The sequence below is a fragment of the Oryza sativa genome, chromosome 12 (assembly GCF_034140825.1).
Source record: "Oryza sativa Japonica Group chromosome 12, ASM3414082v1".
In the NCBI taxonomy this organism is placed as follows: Eukaryota; Viridiplantae; Streptophyta; class Magnoliopsida; order Poales; family Poaceae; genus Oryza; species Oryza sativa.
In genome coordinates, this window is record NC_089046.1 from 23,862,651 (window position 1) to 23,879,096 (window position 16,446).

The window sequence follows — 16,446 nt, forward strand, 5'->3', positions numbered from 1 at the left end:
GTTTTTTAAAAGGACCGAATTATGAAAAATCCTGAAAGAACAATGGAAGCCAGGAGGCCGAAAGGCCGGAGGAGTCCACCGGATCTGGTGCACGGGTGGATAATCCTCGACCGCTTCGTCCACAGCAGCGACGGCGACGTCGACGCCGCCGACGTCGTGACGGCGTCGGAGATCGCCCTCACCTGCAGCGGCCGCCGCGTCCGCGCCTCCCTCCGCGTCGCCGACCCGCCCGCCGTCTCCCGCCTCCGCATCCACCGCCTCGACCAGCCATGGCCGGACGCCTACATCCTGCGCCACGCCCAGGTTGTCGCCGCCCACCGCGGCTCCATCCTCTTCTGGGCCCGCGTCCCCTTCGCCGACGACGAGTTCGTCGTGCCCGGATACTTCCCCGTCGACTACTTCGTCTACACCGCCGGCGCCAGCGGCGCCGCCTCCTCGTCGCTGACGCGGCTGCCGCCTTGCTTCATCGGCGGCGCCGCCCCCGACGACGAGGACCACTACTTCAAGCCGTACCGCAAGCAGCACCAGCGGATCATGCTGGACGAGAACGTCGGATTCCTCTCCGGCGACAGCGACGGCGAGTTCACGGTGGCGGACATCACGATCGTCGACTGCACTTCCCTCACCTATGCATCCTCAACCAATCACCACGAACGCTCGCCGTCGCCGGTGCAATGGAGGATGCACCGTTTGGAGATGCAAGCAGATGCGCCGCAAGCTCTCCAAATGGGTGAACGACGTCGTCCTCCCCTTGCACGACGGCCGCCACCTGTGTCTCGTCGACTACTACCGTGGCATCCTGCTCGTCGACGCCGCGAAGGAGCTGCGACACTTCAGGTACATCCCTCATCCCTCTTCCGGAAGAGGCCATGATGCATGGCTGCCGCCATTACGAGGAGGACGACCCCGATCCAGCTCGATGTGCCTCGGCAACCTGCGCCGGGTCGATAACGCTCGTCTGCATATACAATGGCAGCGGCAGAAAGAAGAACAAGTCTGCATCTCCTGCAACTTTCATCATCAAGTCATGGACTCTGATTGATATCCACAAATGTATATGGCTGCACGATTTCACCATGGAAGCCGATGAGTTCTGGAGTATCTGCGCTCGAGAAAACGAGCGTCGTCTTCCACTCGTGACGCCGAGTTTCCCTGTGGTGAGCCTGGTTGATCTACATGCCATCTCCTTCCTCCTCAAGGACGGTGACAATGGTCTCTACTGGTTGGTTGAGGTTGACATGAGAAACAAGGCCATGATTTCACCGGCCGCTCTCTACATCAATGAAGAAGAAGAGGAAGATGCTGCGGTGACGACGAGATCTGGAAGCCTTTTGATGGCCATTACTTCATCCCCAGCTGGTTCACCTCTTATTTGCACGAGGATCCCATCCAGAGGTTTGATGTGCATGTCTTACGTTTGTTTGTGCCCTATGCATTTACAACCAGTGAAGAACATAGTTAAATGGCTAGAGAGTTAGCAAATTGAAACATATATAGCATATATCTATATGAACTGAATGTCTTAACTGACACTTGATGATTGGTTTGCTGTGTTGAACATAGAGCGGATTTCTCTGAATGCCCTGTCTCTCCTGTAAATTGTGATTTAAGCAGTAACTCACTATTATCCTTTGGCATTGCCTGTTCACTGAATTTCTTCTTCTTCTTCTTCTTCTTTTTTTTGGCACAGTTCAATTAGTAGAGCTTTTCATTTGGTGAGACTTGTTCTGATTTGCCACCATAAGTAATTTGGTCAGCTAAGTTAGTCTTGGTATATACCCATTACCAACTGTAATATGATAGCTTGATTTGAGAGAACATTGTGATTGCAATATCAAAAACTACAGTCTGCTAACTGTTCTGCTGGAAAGCAAATACTATTACTGGGCATTAAGACAGCCAACATGTTCAGAATTTCTTTACTAGTGTGTCCTGTGTACATTTGCTTCTTTTCTCACAGCCTTTAATCTAGTTTCATTGATCACCTTGTGACTTGTCTTCTATTCCATTGTTTGCTGCAGTCGGCAGTTGAGTCAAATGATGCAGAAGACAAAATATGAGAGAACAATGCATAAGATTGCACGGTAAGCACATTCGAACAAGTTGTCTGCATTTGTTCTTTTTTTCTCATCTTGCCTGGAATTATAGCATTGCTTCTGAGGCTGTGTTTAAGTTCACACCAAAATTAGAAGTTTGGTTGAAATTGGAACAATGTGATGGAAAAGTTGGAAGTTTGTGTGTAGGAAAGTTTTGATGTGATGGAAAAGTTGGAAGTTTGAAGAATTATTTTGGAACTAAACACGGCGTTAGTTCCATGCCAAAATTGGAAGTTTGAAAAAATTGAAACGATGTGACGAAAAAATTGGAAGTTTATGTGTGTAGGAAAGTTCGATGTGACAGAAAAGTAAACAGGGCCTGACTTTGCTTATTTTTCAATTTTTGGTTGCAGTAAGCAACGCAGAGAAATGTTGAGACAAGACAGCGAAAATAAAAAAAAATGGATTGGAGGCAGTACCGAATAGGTGGTTGTCTGCATTATCTTCTTTTTCATGCACCTGGGAGTCGGTTGCACTGACCCCCTTGTGAATTTTCTTCTTTTTAACGTTTTTATGCAGTGGGGGACAAGGCAAAATGACGCAGGAGAGGAAACAAGAGAGGGCAACATTGCCCAAGAGATGAATGGAGGCAGGGTTGACAATTTTGAAATTGGACTTTATGCCGGGGGTTAGAAATTTCGGTAATTTCAGCCCGAAATTATTTGAAATTTTAATTGATTTTGAATGAATTAGAATAAAATTTGACCAAATTCACAAAAATTGCAAAAAACCGAAAATTTCGGGCGAGATTTGAGCATGCCGGTGGGGGCGAAATTTCAGAAATTTCGAACCAAAATTTCAAACCCTGAATGGAGGCCCAATCAATGAGGTCGTTTGCTGGAATGAGGAGGTGATCTTAATGCCATCTTGACGTCAAGCACAGTGAGAATCTGTCTTGCACTTGTGAGTGCATCTAATTCGTCTTTTGTTAACTACGTGCAAGTTGGGGTGTCTTGCAAATTCAGTCAGACTTACTATATATATATATATATATATATATATATATATATATATATATATATATATATATATATATATATATATATATATATATATATATATATATATATATATATATATATATATATATATATATATATATATATATATATATATATATATATATATATATATATATATATATATATATATATATATATATATATATATGCCTCGTCTTATGGTTTTCTTTGAAATTATCTCTCTTTCAAAATCTATGACGTGGACTTTTTACACAATGTTTAATCATTCATCTTATTAAAAAAAAAGTATAAATATGTAAAATTATAAGTTAAGATTGTAATTTTTAATGATAAAACAAGTCGTAACAAATAAATGATATTATATATTTTTTTTAATAAGACGAATGATCAAACGTTGTGGGAAAAATTAACGTTGTCATACATTTTACAATTGAGGGAGTATGAGAGTGAATTCAAACTATGCACTCTCATACCCAGGTTGCATGTATATTGGATCAGGGTTTGCTAAACTTTGCATTTTACACTACCTAAGCTTTTGTCAAAATGTTGCAGTTTGGACTATGCATATATGGAAATGTTTGGGCTGCCAGCCCTGTCGTCCCACATATACATGCTACTGTCCCCCAAAAAAAAAACGAATTCCTAGCTACGAACCTGGACACACATGTGTCTAGATTCGTAGATAGGATTGGTCTTTTTTTTTTAGGACGGAGGGGGTACACGAGCGCGAGTATTCGCCGGGACGTCGGCAAATGAAGCGCTCGACGGGACGTGAGACGCTGTGCTGCTAAGTGCTACTCCGATCCATTCCTCCTAGCTCCTGCGATGTCGTGATTCGTGTGAGCGAGTGAAAAAAACACAAATATTAGAGAATAACCTAATATCGAATAACTAGGAGTGCTTCGAACTTAGGTTGGCTAGCCCACCATGTTATGAAGCTAGCTAGAAGACTCTGGGTGTTTCTCAGTGCGAGCGAGTGTATTCCTACCGAAAATCCATTCCAAGTTTTTCATCCTAGCTAGCTATAATCTCCAGTTTGGTCATTATAATCCATGCCACTATAGCCTCTGTTCAACCAATTTCTGCGCTGAAATGAGAAATCAGCAATGCATTGGAGCCCAATTTCGCAAGTCACACAAAACAAATCAATCTTACCAAAATAAAACCAACCACGGCAGAACTCTGATACTCTAACGTACTTCTGACTTTTCTAAGCAAAATGATGCAGAAGTCGAAATGAGATGTCTGCATTTGTCGAATTTTCTCAGATCTGACGAAATCCGGTGATCCAGTTAGGTACTGGGATATATCATGCGTCATTCATCATTAACTGACGACCCTTAGTATAATCGAGCATTCAAGATCAAGGCAGAATAGAGATACGACCTAGTTTTCTTTTGAACAAATTCAAGGACATAGAAAATGACAGGTTTGGAGCATACTTGTCAAGATTAATAATATAGCCAATTAAGATAGCCGAGGTGTTCTAACGTGTATAAATATTGTTGTCCCTGAAATGATAGCTCATACTTGGAAAAAATAGTTAACTGTGTGGTTGTTGGTCTAAGTCACACTGATTGGTTCTCTTATCCCAGGTTTCCAGCACACTAAATATCAAACAGAAGAACTCGGAAATATATAAATAGGAAAATAAATAGGTATAGGAAAATAAATAAATAATCCGTGTCCATGCGGTTATATGATGATCAATTTAAAAAATTTTGAATTCCGTTACATATATAATGATCAATTTGGGAAGGAGGGAGTACTCAGCTAATCAGCTTCCATGGGCTCCAGCGGGCGGCGGCTAGCGCATACATTGTGTGATTCTTCTACTCAAAATATGAAAGTGAAACTTACAAATTTATCGATAACATGTTTGCTCAGACAAATACATATGCAGGAACATCAAGGCGACTGACCTCAGGTAGACAGGAAATCTATTGACCAGAGTGAAGAGCAGGTGATCTCCCAAACTGTATCACTTTTGGTCATATAAAAACTAAAAAAGCTGTACAATTGGGCAAAGCATATCTCAAGATATGCCGATTTCGTCAAGGTGAAAGAAAGGAAGTAGTACTAATTGTTACAAATCATCATCATACAGTGATAAAAGAAGAGTGAGGTTTTCATAAGATGTGCAGATCCAGGGTCAGTCAAGATGTCAACAAGAAAGAATGGCAGTGCTACCACTACTATCCAATCATCTAGGCTCCCATCGGTTGCCATTTTGCCTAAAATGGCTTATTTAGCTTATTAGAAAATTAAAATTAATTTATAAGTAAAACTTTTGTAGATTTGTTCGTAGAGACTTAAAAGCCAATATTAACAAAAATTACATTAAAAGCATTTCAAAATCAACTTCAAAATCATGTTTAAAAATTCAAATTTTGGCTTATTCTTTGGCTGTTTAGGCCAAACGATGGGGCTGCTAGTACCTTGGCTAGTCAAGAATCATTCAAAGAAAATTCACCATTGGCGAAAAGACGAGGCGGATTACCTTGGGGATTTCTTTTGCGCCGCCCACCCCGCACCACCGACCGGCCAATGAAGAAATTAATCCCCAACTCCAAGACAGCAATTAACGCCGTAGAAGTGGCCATCGCCATCAGCATCCTGCCAGCCAGCCCAATCACCGGGCGAGTTCAGTCTCGCGGAAGGGGGCGGGAGGGCTAAGCTGGCTGGTATCGCCGGCAGGGAGGGCTCGCCGGAGCGGAACGGGAGAGTGAGAAGGGAGCAGGGGAGAAGACGATCCTCGCTGACATTGTGGGGCCCAAGAATCATTCGCTCACATTGGCTCGCTTTGGCTGGGCCTACTTTCAACTAATGGGCTGCTTTTAAGGCCATTCCCAACTCAAAACACTAGACATAGTTTCCATAAACTCCACATCATCAAGAAACTAGTATTAGACACTACTCTTCTAATGCAAACACTCACATGATGTCTTGGATGTTGTGTAGAAACCATGTCTCATGCAAGACATGATTTCCTTCTCTTTCCTCATTTATTCACTTGCCACATCATTTTTCATCATATGTGGCAGCTTATTTAATGCTATGGACAACATCCTAGTCATTGGGTTTGAAATGGCCTAACTCAACATGAAAAGCCTATAGTAGAAAACAAATTGACCAAGGACAATTTATACAAATCAACATGAACTTCCCACAGAAAAAAAAAGAAGTTCAAAATCCCTCTGAAAATTAAGATCTTTGTCGGTGATATGGGACCGGGAGTATCATGACCAGAGGCTTGAGGCAGACACAATCGCCCACGTGGCCTGGCACCTTCGGGGACGTCGGGCCCGAGGGTGAGGTGTCCGCCCTCCTCCTGATTTCCCCCGAGGGGGGGTCGGGTTGCGCTTGCCCCGGCCCCGAGGGCCGAGGCACCCCGACCCCTTAAGGAAGTCTGCGCCACATATATGGGATAAGTGAGCACAGCTGTGCTCACCTAACAGCATTTATTGCAGTCTGGTCAAGCGTGTCACGCTGCATGCAACGCAGTACAGCGCGTTCCTTTATCCGGTCTGTGACCAGTCACAGACCGGTCAGATCACGGGTTAGGTGGCGACTGGCGGTCTGACGCACGCCTTGCCCCATCCCGTCAAGACGAAAGCCTCTAGGCACTCGTCTCAAGCCGGAGCTAGCGTGTTATCTCTTAGAGATGGTACGTTAGCCCTGGTCAGATTTATACCAGGCTTCATCCTAACCATTACAGGCAAGGTGTTACACGAAGAAGGGCAAACATGCACGTTGTTAAGCTGACGCGTGGTGGACAAGAATGACTGGTCTGGCACTGGTCGCGTCATCGACAGACAGCCACGGTCCCGCGTCATCTCTGTCTTCGGGGGAGGTGGGGGTAGGTGTGGGCTGTCCCATCAGAAGGGCTCCCGGATGGAAACCGTACCGATCTCCGCCCATTAAAGAGAAAAAGAACAGTCCAGTTTGGAAAGAGAAAGGTGCATGTGGTATCCCCTTGAGATATAAAAGGAGGACCTTGCCCATTTAAAGAGGGGATTTTTCCCTTCGAGAAGGCTGAGGGGAAAGGAAGTTAATCCTTTGTAACTTGTCCATACACAAATCCACAAAAACACAGGAGTAGGGTATTACGCTTCGCAGCGGCCCGAACCTGTATACATCGCCGTGTCTCGTGTGTCTTGCGGGCGGGTGATCTTTCCACATACAGAGAGAGAGAGAGAGCTTGGGATTGCACCCTAAGCCCCTGGTCGAACCGGCAAAGGGGGGCTTGCGCAGTCTCCCGGTGAGGGGCCACGAGCTCCGTCAATCTTCATTTGGTTGTTTACTAAAAACAAGATCTTGACAATTTATACGAAAGAGGTTGGAGAAGTTGATAAAAAATAGGAGTAACAATTTTGTGACAAAGAGGAAGATGTGCAACACTTATTTTTCTATTGTCCTACAGCAAGGCTAGTATGGAATACTGTGATTTGTGCTCTGAGTACGGAACAACCAAAATCCCTTTGGGCAGTGGTTAAACAATTTTGACAAAGGTATGAAACAACTAATCGTGGTGGAAATGGCTGTTGTTATTTGGGCCATTTGGAAAACTAGAAATAAAGTATGCTTTGAGAAACAATATCCACGTGTTCCCATTGATTTGGTCTTTTTGGCATATGCCACTAGGGCCTAGTTTAGTTCCTAACTTTTTCTTCAAACTTTCAAATTTTTCATCACATCAAAACTTTCCTACACACACAAACTTTTAACTTTTCCGTCATATCTGTCCAATTTCAATCAAACTTTTAATTTTAGCGTGAACTAAACACACCTTAGGTTGAATCGTGAGCAATCCTGCATAACTTGGAAGCAAGCCAAAGAAGACTACAATTGGGGGGCTAGGCTTATAAAAGTAGCAAATGAAGTCTACAGTTGAAGACGTGAATGGAGGGCTAGTACCCGAAGAATTGAAGGACGATGTATTTGTTTTGCTGTGTTCAGGTTATTACAGTCCTACAAAAGCTCATGGTGATGCTTTTTATCCAGCCGAGGGTTGTAGTCTGCAGTTTCTTGTAACATGCATAGCCACTGCTGTTTTAGCTCAGTCCCGTCGACTTCTTAATTGTGTTGCCGTTTTTAAATTTCCAGACCTTGTAGATGTGTGATCATTTCTAGTAAAAGAAATGGGGGCTGCCAAGCCCTTGGTAAAAAGAAAAGCCTATGATATATAAAGAAAATCTTATATTGACTATTGATATTCCTCATATTCCTGCCAATATTGCTGTAAAAATCTGTCAAAAATATTTCTATAAAAAGGCTAAAGTTCAATTTTTAGTACTTGAACTTTTCTGGAAGTTTGTTTTCCACCTGAAACTATTGTTTCATTCTCAAAAACAGATACTTAATGTCGACGAGTCATACTTGTGCACCGGATGAGTTGAGTATTGGGGTACGTTGGAACGAGGGTCTACGTAGTACGACATCAAGCAAACAAAAGACAAGGATTATACTGGTTCAGGCCCCTTGTCAGGTAATAGTCATAATCTAGTTTATATGAGATTGATGATGAGGAACCACAGATTATAAAGAAAGTAGACGAAACAACAGATACCGATGAGTTCGACGAGATCTCGCGGCGACTTGGCTTCGCGTACTCTGGCTTCGTAAACTATGGTGGGTGTGTTGGCAATGAAATTCGATGCCTTGCATCTCTCCCTGGGGTCCCTTTTATACCGTGTATCATCTTTACCCCCAAGTAAGGACTGGGAATATCTGATCTGGTACAGTATAACAGAAACTCTATCCCTTCTGAGTAGGACTTTCGAAATCGCTTGACTCGTAGAGATATTCTCCGTAATTTGGAACAAATTCCAAACGATATACATGGAAACGATCCGTGTACGTGAAGGTATACATTATCGGTGTATTCCATAAGTCGTAGAATAGGAGATATGCATTATCCGTAATCCTGACACTTAGACTCTAAGGTTGTGTTCTTTGGAACACTTTTCTAACCTCATTGTCTTGTTTTTCACGTAGACATTTTCCAAACTGTTAAACGGTATGTTTTTAAAAAATATAAAAAAGTTGTTATAAAAAAATCATATTAATCATTTTTAAAACTTTTTTTACTAATCTCTTACCATCAAAATTTGCGCAGATTAGAGGGCACTTAGCGAGGCCACTAACCACTGTGGCACGGACGGAATCATGGGTTTGATCCCTCGCACGCAGATATCGAATCACGTATCTACGGTGATAGATCGTGCGGTGGAACTCGTTGTAAAATACTACATCCATTTTAGCTTGTAAGATATATTGAGTTTGGTCAAAGTCAAACTGCTTCTAGTTTAATCAAGTTTATAGAAAAATATAATTACATTTTCAACCCAAGACAGATTTATTATAAAAATATATTAAATTATTGATTTAATGAAACTAATTTGGTATTATAAATATTACTATATTTTATCTATAAATTTAGTTAAATTTAAAGCCGTTTGAATTTGATGGAAATCAAAACGTGCTATAAACCATGGAGGGGGTACAATACAAGCTTGCGAGGGAGTTTAACGCAAAACTTGTTTTGCAGAGTATCCAGAGTAGACTCGAGAAAAGTCGTCGTTCGCCATTCCCATCCGCCGCCAAGGCTCCAAACCTCCCTTCCCCTCCGCAGCTCCGCCTTACGACGCCATGGCCGTCGCCTCGCTGTCGCCGCCGCCGGATTGAGGGCGCCGCCATCAGCCGGCCGCGTCGCTGCTCTTCGCGTGCTCCTCGCAACGGGGGGCGGCGGGGTCCGTCCAACTGCCGCTCCTACCACCTCTTCATCAGCAGCAGCAACGCCCGCTTTCTCCGCCACCGGCAGCCGAGGCGCCGCCTCCTCCGCCCACATCGCAGCGTTGACTTCTCCAGGTTGGCTCGCCAACTCCATCGGCTGTAGACTTCCAGCCTTCCAGGTCATCCACCATCTCACCCCCTCTCAATGGCAAAGCTACTATCCCCTGCTCATGATGCACTCTGCCTGTTCGTTGTAATGTTTATTAGTGGAAAATAGCTCAGCAACGCCATCTGTCAACGATTAATAATCCATGTTGTTTGCCCTGTGACCACTGAAAGTTTAATAGTGCTTATTAATATTTTGGCATGCGAATGCTCCTAACAGACCAAAATGTAGTCTCTGTCAGTTTCTTGGGTTTCTTTGTAACCATCTGAATTTAAACCAGTAAATTACCTATCTGTTGTATGTAAGGAATGGATTTCAGAAGTTTAAAATAGCAAATGGGGCTATCTCATGATAACCTTAAGTGGTGAGATGAGGTTGGGGGTACAATTCAGATCAAGAGTTTTACTGATCTGTACCAATTATCATGTACAATTTTAAAATGACATAATTAAAAATTTTATAGAAATGAACTGCGAAAACATATATGGTGATTAGATACTTGGATGAATGAGAGATAGTAGTATAATGTTGACTAATTTCTTAAGTACCATTACCATCTTGTGGGAGATCATGGTCCTTGAGGCCATTTTAATTGTTGGGATGACCGAAGGAGGTCATCCAATGTCATTAAGATAGAGGAAAAAAAAGTTACAAGAAAGTTTTTCATCGACAGCAAGCTATCGAGGAAGGATGTGCACAAAGCGCACGCCCCGACACCACATGCCAACCGCACAAACACAAGCTACAGAGAGGGGAGCCAAACATCGAACCGGCAACCGCTATGCGAGGCCGGTCGCCGCTATGCTTACAACAACACCACAGAACGGAAACTCAAAAAAGACAACGCCTTCATGAAGGTAGCGACATCAAAAGATGCCGCCGTTGTCCGTCCAAAAGACTGGACAAGGTTTTCACCTAGAGATCCTCGTCGAGGGAGGAGTGTACCTCGACAACGCCCCCCAGAGGGTTACCGCGCCAGAAGGCGTAGCCGCTGCCGGTCCAGCGAAACACTGGGCTAGGCTTTCGCCTGGGACTCTCTACCCCCGTCGCCGTGGTCCGTTGCCCGCCAACTCTGATACCACCAGCTTAACATCGGTAGCACGTGACCTCCACCACACCGGACCGGCGCTTGAGGCCATTTTAATACCATTAGATGATTCATCATCTCATGTTCCTCACTCAACACACATGATAGAGTATATGCTAATTTCATATCCATCTAGCCTCCCTCCGAAGCTGCAGATCACATGACAGAGTGACCACAATATATATACAGTAGTAACATATAAGGTGAATTGTGGAAAGTGAACTCCACAGGGAAACAAAGCTGCATATGCCAATCTCCCTAAATAGGCACCAGTCCACCAGATTCTGCTAATTGTGCTTTCTGTTTTATCACCTTTCTTGGGAAAAAGCATGTCCCTCTTCTGGTCATTACTAAGAGGATAACTTAACAGCAGACATATCTCCTGAGTGCAGCTGTCCTTAAACCAAATCTTAGTTCATCTTCTTTCCTGAAGGCTAAATTCTGCAATCATTTCCAATGGTCTAGTGGTAGATACAAAGGTTATTTATGAATGCTTTTGTTATTTTATACTCTTGATGGTAAAATGTGTAATTGTGGATGTCCATTATTATCTAGCTCTTATTGTGGTAATGCATACGATTCCTGTACCATGCTTTCTTTTAATCATGCTGATGTTTAGTTCTATGAAATTGGAAACGTTGCTGAGGCAGTCAAAACTTTCCAACAGATGGCAAGTGCCTTGACGGGAGTGATGACATCCGTCATCAACAAGCTCACTGCTCTTCTTGGGAAGGAGTACATGAAGTTGAAAGGAGTACAGGGGGAGGTGGAGTTTATGATAGATGAGCTGAGCAGCATGAATGCTCTCCTTCATAGGCTGGCGGAGGAGGACCAACACCTTGATGTGCAAACGAAGGAGTGGCGTAACCAAGTGCGCGAAATGTATTATGACATTGAGGACTGTATCGATGACTTCATGCATCACCTTGGCCATACTGACATTGCTGAGTCTGCAGGGCTTGTCCATAGGATGGCCCAACACCTTAAGACTCTGAGGGTGCGCCACCAAATTGCCAACCAAATCGAGAAGCTCAAAGCACGCGTTGAAGATGCAAGCAAGCGGCGATTGAGGTATAAGCTTGATGAGCGCACCTTCAATCTTAGTACTGCAGGGGCCATTGACCCCCGGTTACCTTCTCTATATGCTGAGTCAGACGGGCTTGTTGGAATTGAACAACCAAGGGATGTGGTTATCAAGTTGCTAACGGAGGGAGAGGGTGCATCATCGCAGAAGCTAAAGGTGATATCCATTGTGGGTCCTGGAGGTCTAGGTAAAACTACACTTGCGAATGAGGTGTTTCGCAAACTAGAGAGCCAGTTCCAGTGTCGAGCTTTTGTTTCTCTGTCACAGCAGCCTGATGTGAAGAAGATTGTAAGAAACATATACTGTCAAGTCAGCCAGCAGGAGTATGGTAACATAGATATATGGGATGAGGAAAAGCTGATAAACGCAACCCGAGAATTCCTAACGAACAAGAGGTATGCTCATTACTTAGTTTCAAAGATATCTTCGCTGTAGGTCATGCATCACCTTTTGACCAACATTCACAATATCTGCTAAAATACAAATATGCATGTTTTTAGATAACACAGATATTTATGTTGATTATTTATCCAATTGATTGCTTTAAGTTAAATGTATAAGGATGCCGTTTGTGCTTCTAGAAAATGCACATTATCGGTATGTTTTCATGGGTAGTTTCTGTAGTTTTTATTCTCACTATTGTACAGAATGCAGCTCTCCTGCATTCTTTTCAAGAAAACAAAATGCGCAAATTCTAAACATAAGTACTACCCCCGTCCTAAAATATCGCAACTTTTTGGCTATGAATCTGGACAAGTAACTAAAAGTTGCTATATTTTTGGGGCAGAGGTAGTATCTATTAGTAGTTCCATATTCCAATAATATTCCATTAGAAAGATTGGATCGACTGTGACAGGGTGACTCACTACAAAAGTTTCATATTGTCAGTTGTTTTAGTGGCCAAGCCATAGGTAATAATGACTATTTGTGTCAGCTGTTATATAGTGCAAGAAGTGCTTTTGTATCTCATGGAAAACGGTTGCAATGATCAGTTGCTTTCATCTCAATTTATATGGCCACTGTTTGTGGGCCATAAAATCAATTTCCTTTTTCTTGTTACTGTATGTATCTTTTTTTTTTTGCAAGAATAAAGTACATATCTATTACTTCCTAGTTTGAACTAGAAAGGTAGCTATATTTTGGGGCGGAGGGAGTATTTGTGGACCTTATGCCATTTTGATTTTTCTAACTCGTCCTACTTTATAAGAGGTCTAAAAGTATGAACTTGCATTGCACATAGGTACTTTGTCGTCATTGATGATATATGGAGTACTCAAGCATGGAAGACCATAAGATGTGCTTTATTTGTGAATAATTGTGGAAGCAGAATAATGACGACAACACGCAATATGGCAATAGCCAAGTCATGTTGCACTCCTGACCATGATCGTGTCTTTGAAATAATGCCTCTTAGTATAGATAACTCGAAGAGTTTGTTTTTGAAACGAATATTTGGCTCAAAGGATGTGTGCATTCCTCAATTGGATGAGGTTTGTTATGAAATATTGAAAAAATGTGGCGGGTCGCCATTGGCTATTATTACAATAGCTAGCTTATTGGCTAATAAAGCTAATACCAAGGAAGAATGGGAAAGGGTGCGTAATTCTATCGGTTCAACACTGCAAAAAGATCCTGATGTAGAAGAGATGAGAAGGATATTATCCTTGAGCTATGATGATCTTCCCCAACATTTGAAGACATGCTTACTGTATCTAAGCATATTTCCAGAAGATTATGAGATTGAGAGGGATCGACTAGTAGAGAGGTGGGTTGCTGAAGGATTCATTATTACAGAGGGGGGGCATGACTTGAAGGAAATAGGAGACTGTTATTTTAGTGATCTTATCAATAGAAGCATGATTGAACCGGTGAAAATCCAATACAATGGTCGAGTTTTTTCCTGCCGAGTCCATGATATGATTCTTGATCTCCTTACATGCAAGTCAACTGAAGAAAATTTTGCCACCTTCATGGGTGGCCAAAATCAGAAATTAGTGCTACAGGGTAAGGTTCGTCGGCTCTCTCTCAACTATTACACTCAAGATCACATCATGGTTCCATCAACAGCAATCATCACACATTGCCGATCTCTCAGTATTTTTGGGTATGCTGAACAGAAGCCTCCTCTTTCAATGTTTCCAGTTCTTCGTGTACTTGATATAGAAAATGGTGAAGATATGGAAAGCAGCTATACCAAACACATAAGGAAGCTGATTCAGTTGAAGTACCTGCGACTGAATGTAAGAAGCGTAGCTGAACTTCCTGAAAAACTTGGAGAGCTACAACATTTGCAGACTCTTGATCTCAGACGGACAAACATAAGAAAATTGCCAGAGAGCTTCGTTCGTCTGCAAAATTTGACATATTTGCGTGTCAATAATCTGGATTTGCCTGAAGGAATTGGACATCTGCATGCTCTGCAGGAGCTAACAGAGATCAGAATCAGCCAGGACTGCTTGGCATCTTCCTTGTTGGAGCTAAGAAATCTGACGAAGCACACATTGACTACAAAGTTTTCGCCGATAATTTAGTGTCATCGCTTCGCAAACTGGGCAGACTCAACCTTCGAATAATGTGCATCCTGGGTTATTATGCGTGTTCCATAGAGTTCTTGTTGGATTCATGGTTCCCCTCCCCTCATCTCCTCCAATCATTTGCGATGGGCATGAACTATCATTTCCCCAGAGTCCCATCCTGGATCGCATCACTTGACAACCTCACTTGCTTAGAAATCAACATAGACCTGGTGGATGAGAAAGTGATACAGATTCTTGGGGATTTACCTGTTCTGATATTTCTGTGGCTGATATCAAAAGAAGCAGGTCCCAATGAAAGGCTCGTCATAAGAAGTAACATGTTTGTATGCCTGAAGGAGTTCCACTTCACCTGCTGGAGAAATTGGGAAGGGCTGATGTTTGAAGCTGGGGCAATGGCAAAGGTTGAGATGCTGCGGGTTTCGTTCGACGCCGGTGGCAGTGTTCTTGATTTCGGCATCCAGCACCTGGCTTCCCTCAGGCATCTCATCGTCGAGATCGTCTGTGGCGGTGCGACGCTTCGGGAGGTGGAGGCACTGGAAGATGCCATTAGGCACTCAGCTGATCTCCTTCCATGCCACCCAGCAGTTGAAGTTCGAACTTGGGATGAAGAAAAGATGGTGAAGGAGGAGGTGCAAATCATGGCTGAAGAGAAGATCCAAACAAACAGCTAAAAAACCAGCATGACTTTGCTACCAGTGAAGGCAGCTGAGCAGTATTTTAAGGCCCCGTTTGGTACGGCTCCAAACTCCAACTCCCAGCTCCAAACTCCTACTCCAGTTGAAGCTAGCTCCTATTGGAGTTACAGACCGATCAAAAGTGTTTGGCAAACTTTTAGCTCCAGATCTGAAAAAAAAAAAGAAAAAAAAAGAAAAAAAAAAGGAATCCCCGCCGCCAGGCCGCGCGCTGCCGCCAGCCGGCCAGCCCCTGCGCCACCGCCGAGCCTGTGCGCCGCCGCCAGCCCGCGCGCCGCCGGCTAGCCCCCGCGCCGCCGCCAGCCCCCGCGCCGCCGCCGAGCCCGCACGCCGCCGCCGAGCCCGTGCGCCGCCGCCGCCAGCCCGCCCGCCGCCGCCGCCGCCAGCCCGCCCGCCGTCGGTTGCCGCCGAATCTTGCCGAAGAAGATTGGAGAGGAGAGAGAGGATGGGAGGAGGAGTTTAGGGGTAGTTCAATGGCATTTCTGTGTAAATACATCAAAATTTTAAAGGGTAGTGGGTCTTTTGGGGTGGAGTGGAGCTCTGGAGCAGTAAAAACCCAGCTCCACCCCCGTAGTATAAATTTATGGAGCTGCTTTGCCAACTCCGCTCCAAAAAACAGAGAATTTGTACCGTTTGGCACAGCTCCAGCTCTAGGTAAGTTGGAGTTGGGAGCTGGAGCTGTGCCAAACAGGGCCTAAATAGCGGGCTAAGACATTTAGTGATTAGTCTTTTCAAACAGCTATAGCTATAGCTGGAGATAGCGGTAGTTATAGCGGGAGATCTAAAACCTACAGCTGAGGCTGGAGCTCCTTCCATTCGTTGTATATTTTGCACCATAAATTTTGTCAGTATTATGTATACTAATTTTGTTATTATTAGTATATGTATACAACACATTTCGTTTCTCTTTTATTTTCCAAAGAATTTACCACTCATAGGATGCTTAATTGTTTTTTTAGATAGGATGCTTAATTGTATACTCCCTCCATCCAAAAGTCCCTACGTATTTCATTTTCTGTTTTTTTTTCTTTTTTTCAAATGAAATGCGTGTATTTGTAGGGCCTGT

At 43.5% G+C, this 16,446-nt stretch overlaps 1 protein-coding gene and 1 pseudogene across 2 annotated transcripts; both read left to right on the forward strand.

Moving 5' to 3' along the window:
* The first annotated feature begins 96 nt into the window (after nt 1-96).
* On the forward strand, nt 97-2,809 carry LOC4352541 (uncharacterized). 2 transcript variants are annotated; one of them, XM_026022230.2, is made up of 5 exons: nt 97-837; nt 977-1,395; nt 2,022-2,084; nt 2,450-2,522; nt 2,616-2,809. In XM_026022230.2, exons 1-3 carry the CDS (start codon nt 629-631, stop codon nt 2,030-2,032), a joined length of 639 nt encoding a protein of 212 aa, XP_025878015.1. In that variant the 5' UTR covers nt 97-628; the 3' UTR covers nt 2,033-2,084; nt 2,450-2,522; nt 2,616-2,809. The 2 variants fall into 2 exon arrangements, with proteins under 2 accessions (XP_025878015.1, XP_015619536.2); XM_015764050.3 differs by lacking the exons at nt 2,022-2,084; nt 2,450-2,522; nt 2,616-2,809 and having other exon boundaries at nt 498-837; nt 977-1,545.
* A 6,871-nt stretch (nt 2,810-9,680) lies between these two features.
* Nucleotides 9,681-16,292, forward strand: LOC4352542 (disease resistance protein RGA5-like; annotated as a pseudogene).
* Nucleotides 16,293-16,446: the final 154 nt, after the last annotated feature.

Excerpts from the sequence above, each read along its gene's own strand:
- LOC4352541 (XM_015764050.3), top strand. The coding sequence starts at position 629 with ATGCATCCTCAACCAATCACCACGAACGCTCGCCGTCGCCGGTGCAAT. Across the intron at positions 838-976 it reads AAGGAGCTGCGACACTTCAG|CGGCAGAAAGAAGAACAAGT; the intron begins GTACATCCCTCA and ends ATACAATGGCAG.